Genomic DNA, 27,435 nt, shown 5'->3' on the forward strand with positions numbered 1-27,435 from the left:
TGTACAGTGTATTTGTTCTTATTTGGAGCTTTGCCCCACCTGGATGGCGCTGCTGCTTACACAGAGGAAGAACATGCACGGTTGTCTTCTCCCTTTCTGATTCCCGCTGCTGTTGTAGAGAAGTGAGAAGATTCCTATCATTAGAATTTGACTGAGAACAATTGTGGGTTGTTGGGATACCAATTTGATGTTCTCTAACTAAGCTATTTTTATGATATGTACTAGGCCATGATACAGACACAGAAATTATCTTCCGTGCCAGAAAACAGTGTTCTCCAAATGCAGCAAGTGCATGTGATAATGGCATAGTAAACTGTATCTTGGCATCAGTATGTTACAGAACTTTCTTGTACTATTGTCCTCTAATCTGGGAAAGCCATTCATGGTGTTGATGAGTGAAGATTTGAAATGACTGTATTCCTGTCTGTGGCTCTTAAGTGACACCTGCAATTTAGGAATTAGGAATCCTAGATACCTGCATGATAGAAACGTTTGATAGGTGATTGCAAAACACTGCATTTGAAGAACAAGTCCAAGATCTTTGGCTAGTCTTCAAGCATCTTGTTCCCACCATCTCCTTTTCTTTCCCTTTGTGCTTTACTGTTCCTGCATCTTCTTTGAAGAAGCTTGCTCAAGATATGTAGTATGCTGCTGGGCCTTAAAGCTGGGAGCTGGTTATAAATTCCAGATGAGTTCCTTGCTCTGACTCCAGCCTTCTCTATGGGTTGTTTGCAGAAGTCTTAGGTAGAGAACATACTCTGCATGAACTTCAGTTACACATAATAGGGAAGGGGAATGTTTTTCTGTATCTTTTTTTTTGTGAAAAGGGGGGAGTTTATCCCATAGCAGACTTGAATATACCCTTACATGTTCATATGCTATGGCAATTTCAGCATGGTTACCCTTGCAGTTAGCATACCTTCTGAAAACTAATCTTGGACTGCCTTGTTGACCTAGTTTTGTAAGCTGTATGCTTGTATCCAGCACTGTATCTAAGGTATGGGAAAATTCTTCTGCTTTGTGGCAAGAGTTCAAACTCCTTTAGCCTGACATTTTACACTTACAGTAGTATACAGGAAATGCCAGCTATTGGTTGTATTTTTTTTTTTTTCCCAGCAGGGTTCACATGCTCATATTTATTTACAAGACAGATAGTTTGTAGATCTTGGCAGATGAAATGAATTATACAGCTGCTCTGAAGTTCATCTTAGTAAATTAAATCTGATATAGTCATAACTGGCAGAATTCTCTGGAGTGAACTTGGTTACAGAGCTGTCAAAATCTTTCTCCGATGGCCAGTCTTTCTTCCTTGGTTTGTCACAAGTTATTGGTCAGGGTCAGAACTGTGTACTCGTGTGTGTGTGTCAGTGTATTTTTGTATCTCTGACTGTACCAGGTACAACGCATGTTGTTCTAGCGGTTGACATGCAGTTAGAGGACTTAATCAATCCTTTCCTCACTACAGTGCTGGGCAAATCTGGAAACACCATTTGCCATGACCCCTACCTTGGAATATTGTCAAAGTAGGTGTTGTCTGGTTTGGCCGGTCGACTGTCTGCTCCCTGTCAGGGAAGCTATCAAAGACATCCTCCAGGGACACCTCCATTTGTGTTGGCACTAGATGTCAGCACTCCGTAAAGTAACCCCTGCAGACTGAAATTCTCGAACATGCTTCTTGGCAAATGTTTTGGGTCACAGGTTCCAAGATGCTTGGCTTCCACAGTGCTGTTTCGCCTGTGGAGGTGAAAAAGCATCTACGTTTTGTCAAGTTCACCTGATGGGGCAATTTCTCTTCTAGCAAAGGAAAGAGTTAATTTTGACTATAATGTTGGAATAACTATAAATGAGAAAAACACAGTTCTGTTTTTGAGTTGCATATAATTCCTATTTCCTGAGTGTTTCAGGTAGGGTTTTTTTTTGTTCTTCCCTTTCTTCTTAGAGCAGGCTTGCACGTTTCTAAAACTTGCCCAGCATAAAAACCAAACAAAACAACAACAACAAAAAACCAACAACAAAAAAACCCCAAACAAACAAAAACCCATACCTGAAAAAGCCCTTAAGTATTCTTTCTGCTGTTTATAATAATCCTTTCATTATTTGGTATGATGACTTATAAATCTTACAGCCAGGTACTGTAAACACATCTTACCAAAACCACAGTTTTTGATTTGTTTTCACAACTTGGTAGAGATCAGCTGTGTAGAGACCACATGTGGCCTATTTAAAAACAGGATGGGGAGGGGCAGGGAGAGACTGAGATGTTGATAGTGCTTTCTTTTCCACCTTTGTTTTTCCCTTCCACACCACACCCAGTTTTGGGAGAACCTGCGGTGAGGTACCTTTCTTGAAAAGGCTTAGGAGCTTGTTTAGATTTATATGCATGAACTGCAGCCCCAGGCACTAAGCTGACACTAGCCTTGAGCCTAATGATATATGCTACGTAAAGTTAGTTATTTTTTGATATTTATATATATTATTTGAACACAATGATACTTCTTTTCCTACCACTTCGGAAAGGAATGATTGTTATGGAACTGTCCAGCAAAATTTTAACTGTGCTCTCTATAATAAAGCAAGAAGGTTTGGAAGTTGTGTATGTTGAGGAGTCATCTCTTGTGAGAGTCATCCTGAAGCATGTCAGAGAAGTGGTGCTCTGTTTGCAGGGAATTTGATGTGCTCTGAAAAACCTCTTTTCACAAGTGAATCTTGAAAAGTTTCATTTCTGAATAGCGTTTTTATTAACGGAGTTTCTCATAAATAACTTTTAGTTCACTTTTCCTGTCTTAAAGCAAAGGAGGAGCATTTTCAACATCCATAGCTGCAGTCTTCTGGATGTCTTGGATGTAATAGATTTTCTTAAATTCACAGAGTAGGAAGTGTTGCAGGACACATTGAAAATACTTTTAACCCGTGTGTGGCAGTGTTGATTTTGATGGTCAGTTCCCCCCCTGCCCCAGGATTCTAGTTACAAGTTCATAATTTTGTCCCTTCAAATAGTGGTAGTCTCGCTAAACGCCACGTGGTTTAGCAGTCTGTGTGTGTTAATGCCAAACATATCTACATGGATATGTGTCACAGTTGGGGGTTCTAGAAGAAACAGAACTGGTATGCTGTTCTAGTCCTTTGGGCTTAGGACAAGGAATAACACAGTCAGGTTTATGCTTACTTGTGTTCACCTAGGAAAAAAAAATCAGGATGTCATTTACCTGCTTAGGTAAGTGACGGCTTCCTTAGTGAAGGGAAGGGTTGAGTTTGCTCTGAGGTGGGCAATAGTATTATATGTGTGATTAGTTGGTTTTGGGTTATTTTGGTTTTGTATCTATTTGGCGAAGACTGTCTCCATGCTAAATGAAGGGCAATTACACTTTCTTCATTCTGCCAAAATCTGCACATTGTAGGATATTTCCTCTTGTGTACTGTGGAAAATACAGTAAAGCCACATGGAATTAATTCTGATTCTGAAAACTGGAATCGAAATGACATTTTCGTAATTCCTCACCTGCCTCCTTATTATCTATTGTTTAGAAAACCACTTTCAAATGAACAGACAGATAAAGAAAACATTGTGATGTTCATAATGGCAAACACAGTTTGGCTTTTAGCGATTCATTTAATGCTTTAAGTTGCTTCATTTTTCAAGTCCAACACTATTCTGCTCAGCTTTTGTGGTAGGTTCATTTTCCTTCGCCAGCCTGCATGGCCACTGAGAAGGAAGAGGTAGGAATAATGAACTGCTGTCATAAGATCACTTCTTCAGCCAGCCTCGCTCAGTGCAGCACTGTTTTAAAAGTTTGCAAAAGTGCCATGTAAGTGTTTGGTCAATGTTTTAAGGATTTCCTATTTTAAGAAAAACTAATGAAAATCTCTATTTCCAAATGAAAATTTTATTTTTAAATGTTAAAGGGAAGTGGTGAGATAGTTAGGATTTTTTTTTTTGTCCTAACCCTGAAACAAACTGGTTCCAATTCAAACAGTTTCCTATTTTTCATAGTTTTATCAAACAGCTTTAAATTTAAATACGAAGTTAAAAAAACCCAAACCAAAACAAACCCTAAAAAACTTTGCTGTATAATTTCCAAGTAGAAAAGAACAGCCTGGAAAAAAACCAACACTTTGAAATGGCAAAGGGAGAGGGTAGAGCTACAAATAGAAAATGAGAGTTCAAACATGCCATTTGGTAGGAACTGACTTGTTAAAAACTGGAAACTTTTAGAAGGCTGGCAGGGCGTATATCAAAAGAAGTAACTTTTGGCTATTCTACTCAGTCTTCACTGTTGTATTTACCGTGGGTGGTTTACATGAAGCAGGTAGGAAATGTGTTCACTGCTGGATGTTGAGTTGTTGGGGCAACGTTGTGAGGAAGGCTGAGTCGTTCCGACAGCTGTGCTGGCAGTGAGGAGCTGTTCTTGCTTATCCCACTTCTGACACATGCTTCAGTTGCCCTGTTGTCAGTGCCTGTCTTAGCTCTGTGAGCCTGTTTAGCTATAACGGAATTAGATTATAAACTCTTGGGTTTTTTTCCGGAGAGTTTTTTATCAGCTTAGGGAGCTTGAGCTGGCTGGATGAACATCGATGCTGGTGTGCAGAAGAGGTGGGGCTGCGTGACTGGCAGTGGGAAAGAATGAACTGCCGCTTTCAGTAGGAGTGAGCTATTAAATGAGCTCATCTGTAAAACCTCTCCCTTAGAGATTAACTTGGTGATAGGGGAAAAAAGGGAGTGAACTGTGTAAATAAAAAATTTTGCGCTTCAATATAAATCAATATAAATGTTGTCAAGAGTTGAATAGTAAGAAAGAGTTCGTTCTCATTGAAAAATGATGCCAAAGCCAAAAGAGTGTCTCAGATTTTCAAATTCTCTCAACTTTAACTGGAACTGGAAACAGATTTTCAGTAACATTGGTGATATGGTCATGCTGATAAATCCTAGACTTTCCAACACTGAAATTTAAAAGAAAAATCAAAATGTTGAAGCAGATGCTCGAGCTTAACATAAAAGCTGCGTCTTTCTGTAGTGTAATTTTGCTTCCAATTGGCAATTTAAAGAGAACTGAAGCCCTTCAGACTTGCCTAAATGTCTCTAAATCTGACCTTTTAAATTTACCACTGTAACTCAAAAGTGGATGCTGAAATCCAAGAAGTTGTGCTGCAGTCTTACAGCTGTTTATTCTGGGAAGCAGGCAATTTTACTTTTGTATGTCTAAAGGCAAAACAGTGTTTTGTTCAGTTTGTGAGGAGTGCTACAAAATGCAAAGGATATGCAAGAAATGAGGTTTTTGCTGTCTGTTCAGACAATCAAGATAAGTGAGGGAGGGAGGAAGGAGGAAAGCTTACAGGATTGAACCATCCTAAAATTCTGATATATGGGAGTTGTGCATGTCTGTAGATATTAATTGTGACTGAATAGGCTTTTAAAATCTTGAAGTACGTGATGAAAGTTAGGCATCTGCAACTGACTTCAGCTTGATAAATAAGTAGTTTATGGTAGCTAATGCATTCTGCAATATCTGAAGTGTGTGTATTAGTTACCTGGTTAGCTGTATACCCTTATAAATCAAATTTATAGGCATTTTGGTTTAGCATGGAATTTGTATCCGTTCTAGTATCAGTGCAATAGTTTCAGTAGCTTAATTTTAATGAAAGTAGGCAGTATCTTTAATTCTTCATTTCAATGGTGTCAGTTGTTGAGATGGACATGTAACAGTAAAGAGGCTATTAATATCCTCACGCTCTTTTAGCCAAAACCTTTGGAGACCATGCAGAAAACAGTGGGAAATGTTACATAACATGCATTTAAAGAGTTAAGGGGGAAAAAAAAAAGCAGGCTGTTGCCAAGTTAGTATGGGATGAAATCCTAGTCCATGTCATTTTAAGTTAATTTGCTTTGTCAGTCGCTTTCAGCTGTGAATTGTTGGAAGTAGGCTACCCAAGTTAGAGAAGTAGGCTACCCTAGTTCCCATGCAGTGTATTTCTTGCAGCGTAGGGAAGTGCATGGCTGTAACATTAACTGATAAGGAACTGATTACTCCATGGTGTCATTAAAATTAAACCTCTTGCACCAGTCAATTGACTACATAGGTTTTTTACAGGGCTTCAGAATTGTTATTGTTTGATCTCCAAAACAAGATTACTTGTTTATTTTAAAATAAGCTATTTCTCTCCATTCAATAGAAATAAGAAATACTTTTACTTGGGTTATTTGCTAAGCTTTTAGAAATAAGAATTGGTGAATTATTGTAACTTAGAACACAAAAAATTATTGAATCCTAAACTCTGAAGTGCTAGCTTTTAGTTCAGCTACATGCACGGCTAGAAGCAATGCAACATGTTTTGCTTTGTTGGCTGTTAAACATAGGCTTATGCCCTGTTGGCTTCCTACTTTTGGCATATTTTTAATCAGAAAGTTTAATTCCTTGAACTTACTCAGTCTCCTATTTGTAATTTATCGTTAAATTTAAAAGTTAAAGAGAAAAAATTCCAGCATCAAGGCAGACTTATCATACAAAGATGCTGTGTGGCTGATGTTAGGGAGTAGGATACCATCTTCATGCTGACTTATCTCTTGAAATTACAGTTGTGCTGTAATATGCCTTGCAAGTGAATTTATGTTACGAACCTATACTGTTAAAGGAGTGCTGCCATGCATGTCATATCAAATTTTTATTTTTTTGTTTTGTTTATTACTTTAGCCTTAATGTCTAAGAGTTATGTTAGTTTTAAGACATTTGTCTTGAGTCCACATTTGGCCATAAGCATTATGCAGCTCTGTTGATGCAAAACTAGAGATAGATAGCAGTGAAAAGTTGGGCTGATCAGCTTTGATGAGAAAAATTAGAATGAAAAGGGTGTACATTTGTTCACATTTTTTTAAGCGATTTTAAATTAGCTTGTGTGTATGAGTGTTCCCTCTGAAGTTAACGGGGTCCATCACTACTTGCCTGCTGAATTCAGTCCAATTAAGATTTCCTCTACAACGGTTAGGTACATGGGCGTAGTCACACAAACCTACTTTTCACAGGGACTATTGCCTCTTCAGCGTGAGTCATACAGTGCAGAGTAAAGAGACGAAAGCTCTGTTGGTATGTTCTAATTGATTGTTTTGTGTCTCTGCCAGTGCATTCTTACTTCTTACAGTGTTAATAGAAGTTCTGTTTAAACTTTGTTAGGATTTATGGATTTATCAGTGTAAATTTGGAAGTGTCCTTAACTTTGTTGACTTTGGGCCAGAAATGTCAGATTTTTTTTTTTTTTTAATTTTTTTTTAAGAATGCAACACTGAGTTTTTATTTTTACAGGTTTTCATACCTCTTTTATTTCACGTATTCTGCTGAGTAGCAGCTTTTCACCTCTTGTTGCCTCTTCTGGTTTCTGCTTTCTTCCTTTTAGCATTTTCAAGCTCAAATGCTTCATCTCAAGATTCTTGACTAGAATTCTCTATTGTGATTTATCCGATGAGCAGAGTTGTAGAAGGCAGTTAGAAGCAGCAAACCCAAAATGACCACATTTGCCTCTTGATACATTGTCACAGACATTTTTCTGTCTCTTTAGTGTTTTTAGTTAAATATTTGATAAAATTTCATGTCATAAGTCATTTAAAGGCATGACTGTTTTGTGGACCAACACTGCTGAGGCACAGCAGTTTTTGTTTTGCTTCCTAATGGCTATCTTTGGCTTAAAACCCCCTTTGTCTCTTTGGACTGGATCACAGAAGCTGGCAAGCGGCTCTGTGCTGGAATGAGTGGTGCTCTGCTGGCTCCATCTCCCGGTGGCCCTACCGGTGGCCCTGTTTCATTTAGGTTCTCACCTTTCAGTGGTAGTTCCAGAGTAATTGCTTAGTCTCAGCTGCAAAAACATCTTCCTTCAGGATTTGTGTCCAGCAAAGCGTGTAAACCCCCTCACATTAGAACCATACTGAACGCAGGCCAAAGGCGTGTCTGGCCTGTCCTTACACTTCGCACAAACTTTACGTTTCTCTTACATGGAGCAAAGACTCCTGTAATTCATTGACAGTTCTGAAATGTAGGCTTCTTAAAGAATTAGAACCTGACTTCAGTTCTTTCGATATGGCAGTTAGGGGTGCGTGCATGTGTATGTTTGCACACACATCAAAATATAGCTGTGTTGTACTCGTGTATGTATACATATCTGTGTGTATCTCTTTCTTAAAGATATGGACGTTGGTAGTTGGTTACCTGCTGATGGTTTCATTCAAGTGGAATATAAGCACTGAACGTTACTTGAAAGCAATCTCTGTCCCTGTCTGGATTATGCTGCTCTTTCACTTAGGTGAGTAACAAGAAGTTGTTATTCTAATGTGTCTGCTGGGATCCTGTTGTCTTGCAAACAAAGCTACTCACTTGTTCTTCCGCTAAATCTTTATAATGGAGTCTTAGCTGAGATGCAGGCTGTTTTCTCTGCTCCGTAATTCTGGCTGCATGTGGCCAGCAGGGAGCGTTGGAGTGGGGAATGGGAAGGTATCAAGATGCTGAGCAACACGTGTCTTCCACTACTCCTGCCCAGTTTGTACTTCCCATGGTTTTCCCTTGGCTCACAGACCTGGTAGTGACTCCCTGACAGTGAGGAAGGGCTGTGGGTGGATTTAGACTTTCACTTGTGATGGTTTTTGTATTATTATTTTCTTGAGAGTCTGCCATTAACCAAGGCTGAAGCTGTAAAATGCATTTAGTAGTAGTAATAGAAACAAAAAAAAAAATTCTATCAGTAGTCAACAAGCATGTCGATATGATACCGATAATATCAAATAAATTTGCCAGTAATCTATATAATCTGTTAATACAAATATAAGATTATAGTAGTCTATTAGTATTAGTTTTATTTTACATATTTAATATAACAGACTATCAGATTATATTATCATATCAGAGTTTATGGTGGAAGTATCATGCAAATAATAGAAGACTATCATGATGGAAGGTTTCACAGTGTACTTCATGATTTACTTTGCTTTAGCAGCAGGTTTCAAGATTCTGACCATGTGGGGACACTTTCCTGTGGTTATAAAATACACATAATGGCTTTGCATTTGCTTACATTTTGACAGTCTTGTATTTGTTGGAAGTACTAGCTGAAAGCCAAACCCCAGGAAGGCGCTGCTTGATGCTACTCTGTGGAGACCTAACATAAATATAGATTTTTGGGGGGGGAGCTTGATTTGCCTCTGATACCTAAAATGTTCCATTTTGCATGTATTTTCATGTAATTTTGCATGTTTTAAAAATTGTTCTCTAAAGTATATCAGCATAGTTTAAAGTCACTGAAGTTAGGAACAGTAACAGCTTGGTTTATTCATTGAGAAACCTGTTCACCTGTTTTTTCTATTCTTCCTTTCCATGAATGTAGAAAACTTGTTTGGTTTATGACACTTTTAGTGTCTGTCCAGATTGTTCTTGGTTGATGTGGTGCCTTTCTTGGTTTTGCTAAATGTAGAGTTTATTAATGGCGTAATTTTTTTTATAAAAAAAACCCTGTCTCTTTCAGCTTCTGTGGCAGGTTCCTGGAAAATTCCTGTGTTTCTGGTTATAGTTGTTCTGATGACTGTAGGCATGTTGCATGAACAGCAGAATGGAAAGAAGTCTTCTGGTAAGAAACGAGTCACTATTTCTTTTATTGTTGGAGGCAAAAGTTCTGTAAAGTCAAGTGAAAGAATCTGGTCCGTATTACTGTAAGTTCAGTATCATACAGATTGCAAGAATTTACTATAAGATACTTAGTATGTTTGTTTCAAAGTGGTTCACGCATGCTGAAGTGAATCTTTGATTCTTTGCAGAAAATCTTTGCAATGGACTGATATTTGTTTTCCATAGCAAAGTAGTGACTCCCATTATCAAGCCCGATTGCTTAAGTTTACAGAATCCTGTATGTAGTTTCCTTTATGTAAGCATAAAGAAAGCCCAGGAAATTTGAAATCGGAGGCTAATTTTGAAAGAAATGAGCAATATGGGTTTAGTAGCTCCTATAATATTAAGTATGAGAGAAAGTGAGACAACTCCATGCAGCAAGTTTCTTACATCCAGTTACTCATTTTTAAAATACCAGTTTCTTAAAATTATGGTTTGTGTTTAGACCTTGAGAAAAATAGGTTTTGCCTGTTGTGAGTCAATTTTGCATGAAAGCAAATGTGAGGTGTTCCTTTCTAGTACTAGCCGTATGATTATTTTAGGAAACTTTTTTCCTGTCATCTTGTTTTAGTTTTCTTGAAAGTGGTCGTAATCTTGGTTAGTAAAATCAATTATCTGGTATAGAGATTTTTAGATTAATCAGATTGCCAGCAGCTACGAATGACTTGGTTGGTAACAGTTTGTTAGCAAGGAAAGTGCTAAGCAAGTAACTGGTTTTGTGTTTTGGCTCCAGGTGTAGTGTAATACTAGAATTAATAGCACTTACTCCTGTTTGATCATATTGACTATATGTAATACATATGAAAAATTAACAGTGTCTATCCATACTGTTACTTGACAGCTTTGGTGGGTATCAAGCAACAAATAAAATGTTTTAAGACTTAAGCTTTTTTTTATTTACATACACATATATATTTTACAGGGGCAGAGCTTCCTGGTCAGATGATTTCCATTGCTGCTTCAACAATTGCCATGGCAATTTCAATGACAGAAGATGAGTCTAATAATGAACATTCCTCACAACCCTCAGGTGACTGAATACTCTGTAAGAAAACATTTGAATTTGCTCTAAAGGCATGAAATTGGAGGGAATTAAGAACAAATTTCAAAACAGTCCCTATCCTCTTCATCCTGTCCAAAATAGCACATTTATACTTACCTTGTGAAACAGGTTTATCTGTTTTTAAAAATGTTAAGAAGACAATAATATAAAAGCTATCTTTCAAATGATAGTTTACATGGCTGTCTGTACTTTAGAAGGCCTGACTAGAAGAATTTTTTTTTTTTTTTCCTCCCCCCAGAATGAGGGTGTGGTTTTTTCCCCTATTCTTTATTATTAATTTTTTTATTTTCCCTAGCCTTCTTTTGATTTGTTGGCAGTTTTGAGATATAACTGGATTTCTGGACCAAGTACAGACAGACTAGAATAATTTTTGTATACAACACAGTGACAAAAAACCTTTGTTCTCTGTTTAACTATGACATGCTCAAATTCTTTCCTATGGTGAGTTTACTTGACATTGCAGCTTGAGTCATGATACTTTCACTTGCAATAACACAACTAGAAATCTGTAAGAAATGGCTTGAAAAAGTTGCGAAGAAGGTGTTCAGATGTCCATCACTGGTTTTGAACTTTACCATCATTTTTCCGGGTAGGCTTTTGATGGAATGTGATACTAGAAAAATAAGCTATTATGGAGATCTCTGGAAATGGAAAGGTTTCATCCATTTCCCGCAAGTAGACAAAACAGGTCATTCAACTTAACAGAATGTGAACTTCCAAAACTTCATTTTGGAATTGTCTGTGTCTAAGAGTCATCTGCTTCAAGACAGTATATTTTTAATACTGTCTGTAATGTGTAAATCACGCTCCAGAGGAGGAAACACAGTGATTGTGCAGGAGAGAATGCTTTGAGCATGTGGCATCAAAAACTTCTGTCTGAACGCCACCATTCGTGAAACTAAAAAGTTACTTCAGCCACCAGGTGAAATGGTGTAGAATAAGCTCTTCATAAATCTTTCGATGAAATGTATACACACTTCCTAATTTGAAATATGTCAATGTAAGCTGTACTTGAAAACATGCTTCATTTTAAAAGGGCAGCTTTAGGCAACTTACTCTTTTCTTATCTTTGTTTCTACATTTTATATGACTGTCACCAAAATAAATATAGAACCCTATGGATATATGTCCTGAAATTTCAGAATGGAGCATCATGGTGACAGTTCTCTTATATTGCTGTCTCTAATCTTTAATTTTGGAAATCAGTTTTTTTTTTTTAGCTGGATTTTGAACATCTGGTCAAGCAACAGTCTCCCACAAATGTGCTATGTAAGTGGTTATGTTCTTGTTTGTTGCTTGTGGGTTGGTTTTTTTTGACTTACACACAAGTTTTAATTTTTTTCTCTTCTTCAAGACAGTTTTTTTCCTGCTTTCAAGTTGTAACCTCTCTTGGCTAAAAGAAAACTACAGCGGTTTTACAAAGGTGTCTTTTATAGTGAATGGTTTTTGACTTATTTTCTTGAGACAGTTAACCAGATGTTTTTTTGTCATGTGAATTCTTTTGTTGTTTTCCTTCACAACAGGAGAAGAACAAATATGGAGTTTCCTGTTTACTCCTAACAATAGTTCAAATAATTTTCCAGCAGTCTGTTGGGAATTAGCATTCTATTCTGTGATACATGCTAAGCGTCCTTTTGGTCATCTTTGGTTTGGATCTTCTGTGTGAATGGTGATGAAACATTATTCTTGTACAGCAAAAGGTTTACCTGCAGGGTTAAGAAACTGCAACTCTCTTGGTTTTCCTCTGCAGTGATTTTTGAGTTTTGTTATCTTGCTTTGAAACTTGTAATGTAACACCCATCTATTTTACGAGAAGTTTAAGATTTCAAAAGTTTTCATATCTTCAGCCAGGTGGATAGCAGGCTTCAGGAGGAGATCTTCCTTGATATCTATTCTAAATATGTCAGTGGTTGTCAAGGCTGATTAATTGTCAATAGCAATAACAATCCTTATACTCTATTAAAGCAATTATAGAACAATCAATGCTTCATGTTTTTACTGTTCTCTTTATGCTTCAATTTGTTCCTGAAAAAAACAGGAGAGGAAATAAGCTGTATTGATTTTATAGGTTTTTCTGAACACTCATCTTTTTTGTTATTTTGTTGTTGAATACTGGTATTTAGTGTTGGGGGTGAGGAATTTAATGGTACCAGTGAAGGTGGTCTAGCTTGTCCTTCCTGGTGTCCCAGGAATTTCCAGAGTATACAGCAAATGAGAGTCTGCAACTTAAGAAGCAGATACCACTGCAGTATTTTGTTAGCTGCCTTGTAGGCAAGATTTTGTTGTCTTGTTGGTTTTGAATATGATAGATACTGAAATCCTTAAATGTAGTCTTGCCTCTTACCCTCTCTTCCACCACTTTGTTTTTAAAAAAAAAAAAAAAAAAATCTTTTTCTCTTGAAATTACAGAAAGATGTGGTTATTCACGAAGGGGTACCTTCATCCTGGTGTTCTGAAAGACTTTTTCATTAATAATAATGAAATCACTGTTTCATCTAACTCTGAAGATTTTATTCTGATGTCCGGCTCCATAGAGATACAGACACTTGCCTTCCTGTTTGTGCTGCTGTTCCTTTTACTTAAGGAAGAGGAGGAGAATAATTCAAAATGCTATGCCAGCAAGAAGTTGACTTGACAGAGAACATACTGTGTAAAGCAGAGAACATGTCTTAAGACAGCCTGGAAAATGGACTTTTTTGGGTTTTTTTATTATATTCAAATAAGTACCATACATTCTGATTTTGCTAGAATTCTTTACTGGGTATTATGTTAGCTGTTTGGGAAGGACTGTTATACTTTCATTAGTTGGAACATAGAAAGGTGTTTTTCAGGTTTCATCTCTAAAAATACCATGAGGCACACTAAATGGGGTTTTACAGAACCTGAAGTTACTCTAAATTAGTATTCTGATAGTCCTTTTTTTCCTATTTGTGTTGACAAGGCACTCATGCCTTGGTTTGCAGAACATATCTTGCCAACAAAATGTGACTTTCATTTGCAAAGTTTGGTGGGTTTTTTGGTGGATTAGCGTTGTGAACTGACTTACGATACAGTCATCTGAATGGCAGTTCTGATGCTAAGGAGTCTGTGTGTTTGTTATGGGGAGAATACTGGGTCATTGGCAGTGCCAATTTAGTTTGGCTTAAAGTGCTGTGGAACTGCATTCTGAAAAAGCTTTCTTGTCTTGGGATCCCCTAGGAGTTTTTAGTCTTTTTTTTTTTTAAATCCTTTTTTTTCCTCCCTGTCAGCTCTTTCCCATCTGTGTTTTGCATTCTGTGTACAGTCTGTTCAACTTAATAGGGAAACTGTAAGAGAATGAGGCAGTTTAATTGGTACTACTCTTAACATTACTGTTGCTGTTATTTAATTAAGGTTTTCTTCATTGCTAGAATATGTTGATCAAATTTTTCACTACCAAAAGAAGGAATATTCTTTTTTCTTCCATAAAAGTGACTCTACTAAGGGCTTTTGGGGCAAAAAGTGTCAGATAACTTTAATCTTGAGGCATAGACTTCAGCATATTATATTCCTTTGTTTTTTCTCTTTTGGCTTCCTTCCCTTTGAAAAATATTTGAGTTTCTGCTTGTTGTCATGGTACTTCTTACGTTTATTATATTAATTTTGGAGCAAAAAAGTAAGAAGAAAAGTGCTGAGTAAGTTGGATTGATACGGCAGAATTCTCAATTATGGATATACTGCTTTGAAATTTGTGTTCCTTTAGTGCATCGTAAGCTGGATCCATTTGCTTCTATTAGTACTCTTCTGCTTCATTAAAAATAGACTGAGAAATCCAGGGGAATGGTAGATTCTGTATTTCTTACGACAAAAACACTTCGTCTGTCTTTTTAGGAAAGCTGCTGTTTACAGGTAACTGTCTCTCCCCTTATGAAAAATCAACTCCTGTCTTTTTCTCCAAAGTGTAGTTTGGATATGATAGGGCTGGCCTTCATCCCAAGAAGCACTTTACCTGAAGCTTCTGCTGCGTTTAGCTGCTTGCAGAGTTCGTTCTTTCAGGCTGCATGCTGTAATTCCTTTGGGAATATTCTGAAGTTCCACCAAATATGTTACCAGCAACCAACTGATGTTTCTGTCAGTTCTGTCAGAATCAGTAGATCTACCTTGTATTGGTGTGGTGGGGAAGTGCTTATAAGCTCTAAAAATAGTTCCCCTTACTTATAGAACACCAGTGCAGATTTCTACAACAGAAGAACAGTGTTCATCCAGTGTGTGAGGCTGCAGAATTTGTCGCTTACCACTACTATACACGTATGACAAATCTGTCTTGTCTTTTTGTACATTCTAGCTGTCACACTTTAGGCTAGGAATGGCTTTAGTGACACATTGCAGCTAAAATCGCATGTGTGGAACATGAGTTGTTTGACTGATATGCATGTAGTACATGGTATACAGTTTTTACAGAAGTTTTTCTTCGTGGGAGGAAAGTGGTTTGTGTTGATGTGACACAAGTCCAGTGAAAAGTGTTGTGTTCATTGCTTACCTGCTGTGGTATGTACCAACACAACAAATTGCCTTTTATTCTTCAGCATAGAGTAACTTACCAGGTTTTCTTGTGTGTGCATTCTTCCACCATGGCTGCAAATTTTTCTCAAGTAATTGTGTGCGGGAAGTGTGTGCATTTTGCCACCAGCATGGGACCTCAGTAAAAGTTAATACTGGTGTTCTCAGGGAGAGAGTCTACATGCAGTGACTGAAGATGGATTCGCTATCACCCATACTTATCAGAATTACCAACTAAAAAGTTAAATAAGGAAATAAATTATTGTGTTCTCTATATAAGAATTTTAATTTGGACATAATATTTTTGACTGAAATGACTATTTACTGTTTATTTCTATGTGCCTTTAACACATCAGTTCACATTTTTGAATTGAATTTCATGTTTACTAACTTACGAATGAGAGAATGACAACATTTGTTACCCACTAATTTATGCTTGCTGTTGTTACTAAAATATGTTACACAAGCAAGTAATTTAGGATCACAGTGTGAGTGCTATGTTTGTAATGTGAGCAGGAAAAGAAAAAGTGTAGTAAGAAATTTGTAAGATACAAACTTTCTCTTCAATGTATGCTGGGTTTTTTTTTTGTTTAAATGACAAATCTAAGATTTCTTTTTGAGTACTTGAAGTAAAGAGAAAGATTTCTTTTAAGACTTTAGATTTCTTTTAGAAGTGAATTTGTGTTTTTCAGGGTTTTACAGTTCTTTGATAAGATACACTTGGCTTGTAATTTACCTGCAGTGACAGGAGGCCTCTTAGAGGCTGTAGCATCTTTTCTTCTCTCCTCCTCCCAGCACTGCTTGGCATGATGTTGCATGATGTGGGAAAGCTTACACAGCCCTGTTCTAGCTGTTCAAAATTCAGATCAGTGCCAAGGCTGTCTCTGTCTTTTAGAGAAATTAAAAAAAAAAAAACAAAAAAAAAACCCACACAAAACCCAAACCCCCAAAAACCAAAAAAAAAAACCAAAACAAAAAAACCCAAAACAAAATAAAAAAAAAAACAACAACCAAATTAAAAAAAGGTTAATTTGGGACTAGGGAGCATATTCTGTTCTGTGGTGAACATTAATGTGATAATTCCCACTTCTTTGCATTTGTTTGTTTTAGGAGCAACAGAAGGTGATCAGCCTCCACATGCTTCATCATCTTTCTCCTCCTCTTCATCCTCTTCTGGGAGCAGACAAAGACCTGAGATGGGATCTTTTCTTAGAAAAAAGAAAACTAGTGATATATACTTTGTTACACTTGTGTGGGCCTTTGTCATCGTCCAGATCTGGCTAAATTTCTGGATTGTGCAGCTATTGCCAGTGCCTTTTGCAGGTAATAATCCAATTATTAGAAATGTGTGTTAAATGATGACTTTGGATAGCCTTAGGCTTTGTGTTAAATAAAATAGAAGGAAAGGCTTGTAGGCTTGTATGAGTTTTAAATTAAAACTTTTTCAAGACTTTTTGTTAAGACAAGATAAATTGTAGCTTCAAATAGGGAGATTTATGTGCACTTTTCCATGTAGTGGACAACTCAGTCAACAGACAAAGCAATTTTACAATTGTAGTTACCTGGAATAATTTAGTGCCATACCTTACATTGTAAGAATACTTCTGGTTTAGAGTACTTTGGTTTTCTTCCTCTTGATGTCATGTCTTTCATGTTTTTGCACCTATAGATAAAGAATAATTCAGCTGTTACTCAGTAGTGAAGTACAGCTCATGCTAACTTTTAATTTCCATTAAAAATGGGTTGCTAGGCTCTGTGGGCAAGTCACAAGATAAATTTGATTCTAATTCTAGCTCTGAGGTTAATTAGCTTTGTTGCTTCTCTTACATATCAAGCAAGAACGGAGTAGTTATGATAGCTATCTAAAGAGGTTATTTTAAAACTGAATGCCACTTTTTCCAGTACTCTTTCGGGGGGTGAATAGGGAAGATGGGAATTCTGGAAATACGCATGAGCTACTATGAATCTGAAGGCATTTCCTCCCATCCCCCTACTATAAACAAAGTGGGTTTCCTAATTTGCTTGGATTTTCTCTAAACTTCAGTTAAAATGCTAATTTTCAGCATTTTTTAATGTATTTATCACTTAAAGGTAGCTACTTTCCCTTTTACCAAGTGTGGTGGGTTGGCCCCAGCTAGCGGCCAAGTACCCACAGAGCCAATCGCTCTTTTCCTGATTTCCAGTGTGGGCTCATCCATGAGCTGCAGTCCCTTTGGGGAGGTACCGGCTCAGGCGTCTCCTCATCCCTAGGCCACAGTCCCTTCAAGGGGTGTACCTGCTCCAGCATGGGTCCTCCACAAGCCACAGTCCCTCTGAGTGGTGTGCCTGCTCCACCATGGAGCACTTCTACTCCCCTGGCCTTTTTATTCCCTCTGTTCATCCCTCTGTTCCTTCTTCCTCTCTATTCACTTGTTCTCTCTGTGTTCCCTCCTCTTCTCCCTCTCTAGTGCCCTTTCTTAAATACATTTTCACAGAGGCGCCACACCCGTGCCTGGTGGGCTCAGCTTTGGCCTGTGGTGGGTCCGTTGTGGAGCCACCTGGAACTGAGTGTGTCTGGCATGAGGCAGCCCCTGGTCTCTCCCCATGGAGGCCGCCCCAGCAGCCACCCTGCTACCAAAGCCTTGTGATTTTCACCCAATACACAAAGCCATTACAAACCGTCTAGCTGTGCATCTGGAAATCACGGCTGTGGGGCCACGCTTACAGGTTCGAGGGCCTGTGAACTCTGAGAGGCATGGTGAAAGGAACAGCTGCACGTTTGGCTGTGGCACTGTAGCAGCAGCTAAAGAGTAGTGTGATGGTTAGGCATATAAATAGCTGAATACAGGGTAAGAGGAGAGAGAGGGTTGATCTTTGTTTCATTCCGGTGTAATTGCTACAGAAGAAACTGCCCAGTTTTGGTGTCTGGGCATCATGGGAAATGGCGATAGCAGGTTGGATGTAGCTCATAAATAACTAATAAAAATGATAAAGGGATTAGAAAATAATTTTAGACTTACTAGAAGCAGAGCTTACGTGGCTTAATTTTTTGAAGAGAAAAGTCAAGGAGTGACTTAACCACCATTTAGAAATACCTACTTGGGTGGGAGGAAAAATGGATGCAATAGTTTTGAAGTTAGGCAGACAACAATGAATAGTTTTAAGCTTGAGCTAGACAAATCTAGATTAAAGTGCACATCTATAACTGAAATGGATGAATACTGCTGCTGCCAGTCATTAGGTCTAAAATAGCTACCCAAACAATAAACTCATGCCAAAATAGAAATTAATTTTGAGAGTATTTGTGACTTGTTGCCTTAGCAGTGACACTGGGCCATTAAGTGCTTTTTCTTGGCATATAACTGAATATAATTAGATCACCACAAAAATACTATGAAAAGGCAATGTAATGATGAACAGAGCCAAATTTAGAACAGTGGATCATATTGAGTGTCAGAAGGCGAATGATGGATTGTTAAGAGAGGTGGTATTAAAAACACTTAGCATTGGAAAATAGGAAGGCTTGTAAAGCAAGTTTCCTTGCAACTGTTCAAGTTTAAGGAGACTAATAACTTTAAGCAATTTTGAGACCTTAAGGAGAATGCTTCTAGTATGTTAAAAAAAAAAAAAAAAACAAACCAAAAACAAACCACCCCAAAACCTTAAATAGAAAGGTGTTAATTTTACCAAAGTTCCTTATATTGGTAGACAGCACTTACATGAAGTAGCAATTAGATTATTAGAAATATCTTGGTACCATTAACTTTTTTCCTTGAATGCATTTGTACTTCGGTAGAATGAGATGTTGTTTTAAAACTGCTTAATGTAGAGGGTGGAAAAATTATGCCATAATTATACCATAAAATGAGAAGGTGAAAAAATGACTTTTGAATTCAAAAGGTAAGCAATAAACCAGGTTGTGGAACACTTGTAGCATTTTGTTCAGTGATGTAATCCTGGGAATCCTGGTATTGTCTCTTTTTAAGATCTTTCATTTACTTCCTTGCTTGTTCTGTTGCATTCTTTTTTTAATTTTATTTTTGTCTTCAGGTCATTTTCTGCTTCCTGGAGATGTTTGGAATTTCTTATTATGTAGCCTTTTTCTTCTTTTGCTCACAACTTTCTAGAAACAGTCCTTATTTAGCTTTTTCTCTCTTGCCTCTTTTTAACCTAATATAATTACAGCTGTGTGATTGACTGTAGCACCTCCTGACATCACCTTTGCAAAGAGTGTACACTCAGTTATTTCTGAAGATATTATTTAAACACTTCTAAATAATAGCAGAAGGTTAGAATGCCATTTCAGGTATGTTGTTCACCTTGTAAAATGCAAGCTTGCCCTGTTTTGCTGAGCAGCAGTTTGTGTATTTACCATGAGTTGCATTTCATCATACAGAACTTCAGCCTGTAAATTAGGTGCTGGCACTCGAACTATATTTTCTCCTTTTTTGTATCTTTGCCACATGATCTTTAGTAGAAAGATTATTAGATTGTTCTATTTCTTCAAGAGAATAAATCCCATATATGCCGCATGGTGGTGCCAGAGGGTAAGTAAACCAAATGTCAGCAAATTGTTGAATGAACTCTCCATGAACAAGAATGTAAACTATTAGTTAACCTTTTCGGCTATGTATGTCATTTTACAAATCTCCAAGTAGAAGCATGATGTGAATTTTTGAGGATGAGGGAATTATTGTGGTGTTGATGTATGGCAGTAGGTAATGAATCTAGTTTGGAGAATAGTCTTTCATAACAAAAAAAATTGATTAAAAGTACACTTGAATGTAATGATGGGGAGTTCAGCATCAAATGTTGCTATAAATACGATATAATTGGAGGACTACTGCTGGCATTTTCACATAAAGTTATTTTACTTTCTGTAAGTAGAATTTCTAACACCGACTGTAATTTTTCATCTACATGTGACGTTTACTGTTGCTAAATTCTGGTTTAAAAAAAATTAGGGAGAAATTAGGAGAATTATGTGATTCTGTTGCTAATAGTTTCACTCTATGGTTTTCCTTTAAAACCATAGTTTTCAGTATTTGGGGATGCAGCATAATTTTGTTTAGGGGTTTGTGTATCAGCAGTTCATGGCAGGACTAGGTTGTGAGACCTTCTGGTCTGTTACTGCTACATATAATAATTATGATCCTTCAAGTTGATGTATCTTGTAATGATGTTTTAGTGACTGGTATGTTTGCATTAGTACTTCAGTAAAATCAGTTGTAAATCAAATCTTTGTTTATAATGTGAATTAATTAACTCCTGTGTTCTGATGTTAAATCTCCTAGTGGCTTTGTAAGATTACTCACTTTCAGAATGATGGAATAGTTTGGGTTGGAAGGGACCTTTAAAGCTCATCTAGTCCAACCCCCCTGCCATGGGCAGGGACATCTTCAACTAGATCAGGTTGCTCAGAGCCCCGGCGAACCTGACCTTGAATGTTTCCAGGGATGGGGCATCTACCACCTCTCTGGGCAACCTCTGCCAGTGTTTTACCAGCCTCACTGTAAAAGATTTCTTCCTAATCTCTAGTCTAAATCTACCCTCTTTTAGTTTAAAACCATTCCCCCTTGTCCTGTCGCAACAGGCCCTGCTAAAAAGTTTGTCCCCATCTTTCTTACAAGCCCCCTTTAAGTACTGATAGGCTGCAATAAGATCTCCCTGAAGCCGCCTCTTCTCCAGGCTAAATAACCCCAACTCTCTCAGCCTTTCTTCATAGGAGAGGCCTTTCACCCCCCTGAGCATTTTTGTGGCCCTCCTCTGGACCCGCTCCAACAGGTCCATGTCTTTCTTGGGCTAAGGGCTCCAGAGCTGGATGCAGTACTCCAGGTGGGGTCTCACCCTGAGGAGTAGTGGAGAGCAGAGTAGAGGGGCAGAATCACCTCCCTTGACCTGTCGGCCACGCTTCTTTTGATGGCCTTCTGGGCTGCGAGTGCACATTGTTGGCTTACGTCCAGCTTCTCATCCACCAGTACCCCCAAGTCCTTCTCAGCAGGGCTGCTCTCAATCCCTTCATCCCCAGCCTGTATTGATACCGGGGGTTGCCCTGACCCAGGTGCAGGACCTTGCACTTGGCCTTGTTGAACCTCATGAGGTTCACACGGGTCCACTTCTCGAGCTTGTCCAGGTCCATCTGGATGGCATCCTGTCCCTCAGGTGTGTCGACAGCATCACTCAGCTTGGTGTTGTCTCCAAACTTGCTGAGGGTGCACTCAGTCCTACTATGTCATTGATGAAGATGTTAAACAGTACCGGTCTCAATACGGACCTCTGCGGGACACCACTCATCACCGATCTCCATCTGGACATTGAGCCATTGACCACTACCCTCTGGATGCGTCCATCCAACCAATTCCTCACCCACCGGACAGTCCACCCATCAAATCCATACCTCTACAGTTTAGACAGAAGGATGTTGTGGGGGACCATGTCAGAGGCCTTACAGAGGTCCAGATAGATGACATCTGTAGCCCTTCCTATGTCCACTGATGTAGTCACTCCATCACAGAAGGCCACTAGGTTGGTCAGGCAACCAGCTTCTTTTCAGTGATGAGAAGATAGATAATTTGAGTGGTGTAACATTTTGTTGAACAAAAAAAGAATATGGCAAATATTTTGTGACTATTAAAGGTCTATTAGCTTCCAAGGAAAGTTTTCATATGTATCATGCTTTTTTGTTTTTGCATTCCTGATAGTGATGATTCACAAGTTCTGCACGTATACTCAGTAAGTGAGGGAGAGCAGTGCCATTGCAGAATTGGAACCATAAGCCTTATGCAAAACTCTCTGGGCTTTATTTCATGGCAAGTAAATGGACATGAGCTTTTATTTCTGTAACTGTAATGCTAGACATTTCTAGTGTTGTTGAGAAGCTCTTTATTTTACAGTGGATATATGTTAGGAGTGTTGGAGAAAAGCTGTTTGTGGTAGCAAAATGCTTCTTTTTTGGGGAAAAAAAGTTGTAAATATTTCTTCTGTTGTCTGGTTTTGAGGAGCAGTATGGATTTTTCTGAAGCTTTGTGTGATCATCTTCAAGCCAAGATAAAAAGCTGATCTCAAAATAATGTTTTTGATGTTTAAAAGCAAAATTAATCAGTAGTTGTATTTCAATTAGGCTTAAAAAAGGCTTAAAGGAACACTTCTTTACTGTGAAATTATACATGATCTGCTGTCAGTTCTTAAAGGAAAGATACAGCTTTAACAGTATAAAAGGCCTAAAACTTAAGAATTGAGGCTGAAAATTTTCTTTTATGTGTAACATACTGTTAAGTTCTGAATATGGTATTTTATGTGTAGTCATCTGGCATGGTGTATGTGTGAAGATGTGATAAATCCACTGTACTGGAATCATGGAATGGCACCTGCTTATCCCAGGCCTTGCTCAAGTCTGTTAGCTGCATAATTGGGTAGCACACCAGCACCTTTCTTCTGCTGCCATCTAAATTCCATGTGGATAAGCACAGCTGTAAAGCAAGTGAGGAGATTAGTACTAAAACCACTTGAAAATTCTGAAAGTGGTTTCTAATGGGAAATAAAACTCAAGAATCTTTTTCTTTCTTTTTCATAGGTCTTTCAGAATGGAATAGATGCGTAGTCTTGTGGTGCTCCTCTGAAATCTCTAATACTTAATTTCCTTCTTGTGGTTACAGTTTGGGCACTTAAAAAACTCGTGGTTCATTTTGGAGTTTTGACCTTCATGGCAAACCATTGCAAAAGTTGGTGGCAACTTGTTGAAAATTTTGTGAAGGAACGTCAGGAAGCTCTTGCTCCACGGCCCGTCAGAGGGCTCGGAAGAGTCATGCTAAAGCTTGACAGTAAGGTATTTCTACTTATTTCCTTAAGCAACCTGAAAGTTTATTCTATTCTGTGTTCACTGTATGCCGAGATGCTTTAATTCTAAAATAAATGTCTGTCACTAATGGACATGTCTCTTGTGTAAAACTGTATCTGTTCTATGGTGTATTTTAAAGCATGTCTCTTCTGTCACTATTCACACTTAAGTACACATTTAAACTTTGTTAAATGATTACATGCAAAGCTTGACAGAAGTAACTTTTTAAATGTTGAGTTAGCTTTAGAAGATTCCTTATCTGCGTAAGGCAAACTTCTCATGATTCAGTCACCTTACCTGATTACAAAGATTTTGAAGTTAAATTTAATGAGCTTTAACCTGAAGGATGAGACATTCCTACTTCTGTTGTGAAAACTTAATTTAAAAAGCAACCATTTTATTCTGTAAGTAGGGCCTGAGCTAGTTCGAACATGTTTGTTTATACTGTGTGGAAGTATAGTTGTTGAACACAGTGGCATGATGGTACAGAAGGGAGGCTTCCCTCTGTAAGAGAAGAAGTATGTGGGATAAGATATTTGGGAAGTGCCATAGAATAAGGCTTCTGTGCTCCCCTCCCTTTCCCCCATTCAAAATGTGCCCATATTTGCATTGCAAATCGCAGAATTGGAAAGCTCCATAAAATTTATGAAGGCTCCTCCATTCAGAATTGTAAGCTTTGACTTAACCTGATAGATTATTTTGTTTGTAATAGCTATGCCAGTGTGTGAGAATGTGCTTTCTGTAACTGTGTTGTTGAAGTATTCTCTGCTTTAGAAAAGGCCGTTACCTCAGAGTTTCCATAACTGAAGAGCTGAACCCTGTAAGTATATTTGTCAGGGCATCTGTACCTCAGCAGATCCGTCTGCAGTTTATAGCTCTGAATTCCTACAGGAAAAGGAAGAGCTTTAACCCAGATCTAATGGGTAAATGGATGTCAAAAGGTCAACAAAAGCATTAAAATGGCTGTAGGAAATAAGTAATGATTTCACAGAGTTCATTGAGGAAGAATTTGAAAAAGGAAAAGTCTTTCAGAATACAGCTATGAACGAGACAAAGGGGGTTTCCAAAGGTGGTGGAAGGTATTAACATGTTACGATAAAAGCGTACATTATACAAAGTTTTTCATTAAAAGATTCTGTTTTGTAAGTAAGAAAATTCTCTAGACAAAACATTGTATGTATTGTATTTCATGAGTTGTCAAGTTTAGTATCCTTGTATTGTATAACTATACGATACAGTATCCTTCCTAATTCCACTAAGTCTTTTCTCCGTAAAGAAGGTAGGGCTTTTGTCGTAATGTGCAGCAGAATTTCCCACTCTTCAGCTTAAATGTATTTAAGGTCAGTTTGTATTCGTGTTGTGCTTGTCTAAGCAAAAGAACAGCGTTGGCACAACTCATTTCTCCATCTCCCCTCTCCCCCCATTTTTTAGATGGCAGCCATATTCCTTCTGAGGCTGTGCTGTGTGTGTTAAAGCCGTTGTAAGAGGGACACTTGATACTCTGCCTGATTCTGTTGTCCTCGTTTGTGCCTATTCTAATTACAGTTCACCTGGCTTTATCATGGGTGTCTGGAATTATTTGTGGTTTTCCAATGCTTACCAAAATAATGCTTTCACATATTTTAAGTTCTACTGGATATGCTTATTCTGTGCATTGTAGGATCATGGATGCATTTTATCTCTGAGAATTTTGGAAGCAATGCCATAGTGTATTGGCAATTGTGATTTTTGTGGGGACAGGGAAAGGAGAGGAATGAGAAGCTGAATTACCAAACATGTTGTCTTCAGTAGGCACTGTTGAAGAGGAAGTAAAAATATGCAAACACAAAATAGAAATTCATAGAGTAAATTGTTACAGCTTACCTTTTGTGTGTGTGTGTGTATGAGACACCAAGATTGAAGGATCATTTCCTTTGCAATTAGATGTTTAATTTTTTAATATTTTATTTGTCCTTTCTTTTTCTGGGAGCTGAAGCTGCTTAGGGATTTTTGTTTGTTTGTTTTTTTTTTTGTATACTGAGTTAATTGGAGGCTGAGTTTCAGCATCAGGAGGTATTGGGGCTCTTAGCTAAGTACAACAAGCCATTGGCAAGGTCTGTTTTCACACAAATATCTAGTGGTGTTACTTGGTCTTTCTAAAGTGGTATGCCCGATTAAGAAATAGTTCCAGTTTTGAGTAAAAGGTAGTGAGGACGAGGAAGACATCTTGGAGTGGCATGTCTTTTTCTCCCAAATGAAGTTTAGGAGGCTAGTGTAGATGGAAAATAACCCATTGTGAGAAATTATGGGAGAGTACTACTCATGCATGCAAATCTTTGAGCTTTACTGTCTGTTTCTTAAATAAAAGCAGTAGGAAAAGAACTGTGCTGCTTCTTTCCCACTGCTCATCAACCTCTGGTTATCTTGGAAATGCAGACAAATTTGAACTGAAGAGAAGCTCAGATCAAGAGGAAAGAAAGTAGGGCATTGCTTTTAATTTTCTTTATAAACAGCAGGTTAGGCTGTGCCTGTATGTGCAGGCCTGCTTTAAATATGGACTATGGAAGTAGGATATCTTTACTGTATTCTTTAGTCCCTGGATGTGCCTTTGCCCCACAGAGCCAACAGACACAACAGTTCAAATATGAGAGACTTCCTGGAGGAAAGAGTAGGGAGGTTTCTGTTGTCATCCATCAAGTCATCTTAAAACTTAATAGATTCAATATCATGCATGTTCTTATCAACAGTCAAGAATTAATAATTTGCTTCACTGATAATTTTTTTTTAAAAAAGAATTCTAATATGGTGACTGTAGTTTTATTTTGATAGGAGTTTGCGAGGGAGTTCAGCAGCATAGGCAGTTGCTCAACTGAGTGCACTAGACTTACTAATTAGAATGTGCTAGTATTTTACATGCATGCTTTCTGGTAGACTTCAGTGAATCATGTAGTTATTATATGCTTTTTCTAGGTAGCATACTAGCATTTTATATATGGAAGACTGTAATAGATTTTTTGGACTTTGGGTAAAGTCAAGGTTTGGTTCTTCTGGTACCAAGTTTAGCATGTAGTTAAAGCAAGCACAGAAAATGGGCAGAATCTCTACCAGTGCATATATTGTTCTAGGAAATACTTCCATAGACATGTAAGATGTTATATAAATAGTTTTCCAATAAAATACTGGAAAAGCAGCTGTAGCCTTATTAATTTTGGATGATCTGAAGATAAGAATTAAGCTGTAGCCTGTTCTTAAGTGTAGGTTGATTACATTTGTAGAACTACTTAAACATCAGTATTAGTAAGATAGTAGGCAGGTAGAGCCTCCCAGATATTAATAAAAAATGTTATTTTTGACTTACAGTGTTATTTCCTAGTTATTGTATTTATTGTCCAATTCCAGGAGGCTGAAATTATAGAAAAATACCAAAGACTTCCTTTCACATTCTGCTAAAATCTCAGGCTAACAATAGAGTTCTAGCTTTTGTTGTATTGGAGTTGCAAAGTGGAGAAATACAGCCATGAGATCTCTGTTTTTTCCAAACTGAATCTAAAGTATAGTGGGTTTTAATATGCAGAAGTAAAGTTAAAGGCAAAAGTATGTTGTTGAATCAGTAAACAACTTTACATTTATTCCATAGATGAAGAGGTAAAATAGAAACATTCTACAGTGTGAATATGAGGTTTTTGAAGCTTTGTCATTGCTTTCCGTTACTGTGATTCTTTCCATGAGTAGTAAAAGCTAGCAAAAGTGGGTGCTTTGTGACATATTTTATTTTCGTGTTTCCTGATGTTCATGTTTTTCATGTTTCTTTGTAAATCTGCTTCTTGCTTCTGATATAACTTAATTAACATTCTGAGATTTTTTAAATTTGAAATGTTCTTACATTTTGTTTTCATTGGGAGCTAATATAATTTCTGGCAACTGGTGAAAACACTAGATTTGTTGAGCATTCAATGATGTTGTTTTCAGGGAGAAACAAACTTCACTTACTTGATCTTAGCCTCTAACACAGATGAATAATAACATTAAAGCTTTTCACTGTTGTGATTATGTTGCTGATTACTAATGGCTAGAATTAAAACTATAGTCCTACATAAACTAGGTCCTGAAATGGGTGTACTTGAACAGTGTGGGTGAGAATTAGTAAGGAAAAATAACTGTCGTACAAAAGGAGAAATTGACTTGAAAAGTGCAGAGCCCTCTGCACAACCAATAAAATTATATGAAATCTATACATTTATTTGAACTACAATTTGCTGTTGTGTGTATATCAGATTAAATTATGTATTTGATGTTGTGCCATTGAATGTGAATGTTGTAGTGTGAATGTGGTACTAAAAAAATATAAAATTTGTTTAACAGTAGTTGACATAATAGGAGTGTTTTGAAATACATAGGAAACTGCCTGAATGGTGGGAGTATTA

At 37.6% G+C, this 27,435-nt stretch overlaps 1 protein-coding gene across 1 annotated transcript in view; it reads left to right on the plus strand.

Annotated features, from left to right (window-relative positions):
* Window positions 1–8,165: 8,165 nt before the first annotated feature.
* LOC104081663 (transmembrane protein 245-like) overlaps window positions 8,166–27,435 on the plus strand; it is a gene marked incomplete at both ends in the record, with an annotated part of 34,520 nt that continues 15,250 nt past the window's right edge. Inside the window, 5 exons of the mRNA XM_009584499.1 lie at window positions 8,166–8,283; window positions 9,496–9,597; window positions 10,558–10,665; window positions 16,327–16,539; window positions 22,851–23,020. Coding sequence (XP_009582794.1) covers window positions 8,166–8,283; window positions 9,496–9,597; window positions 10,558–10,665; window positions 16,327–16,539; window positions 22,851–23,020 — 711 coding nt within the window. The remainder of the gene's footprint in view (window positions 8,284–9,495; window positions 9,598–10,557; window positions 10,666–16,326; window positions 16,540–22,850; window positions 23,021–27,435) is intronic.

This window comes from Fulmarus glacialis, unplaced genomic scaffold (genome assembly GCF_000690835.1).
Source record: "Fulmarus glacialis isolate BGI_N327 unplaced genomic scaffold, ASM69083v1 scaffold39638, whole genome shotgun sequence".
NCBI classification, from domain to species: Eukaryota; Metazoa; Chordata; class Aves; order Procellariiformes; family Procellariidae; genus Fulmarus; species Fulmarus glacialis.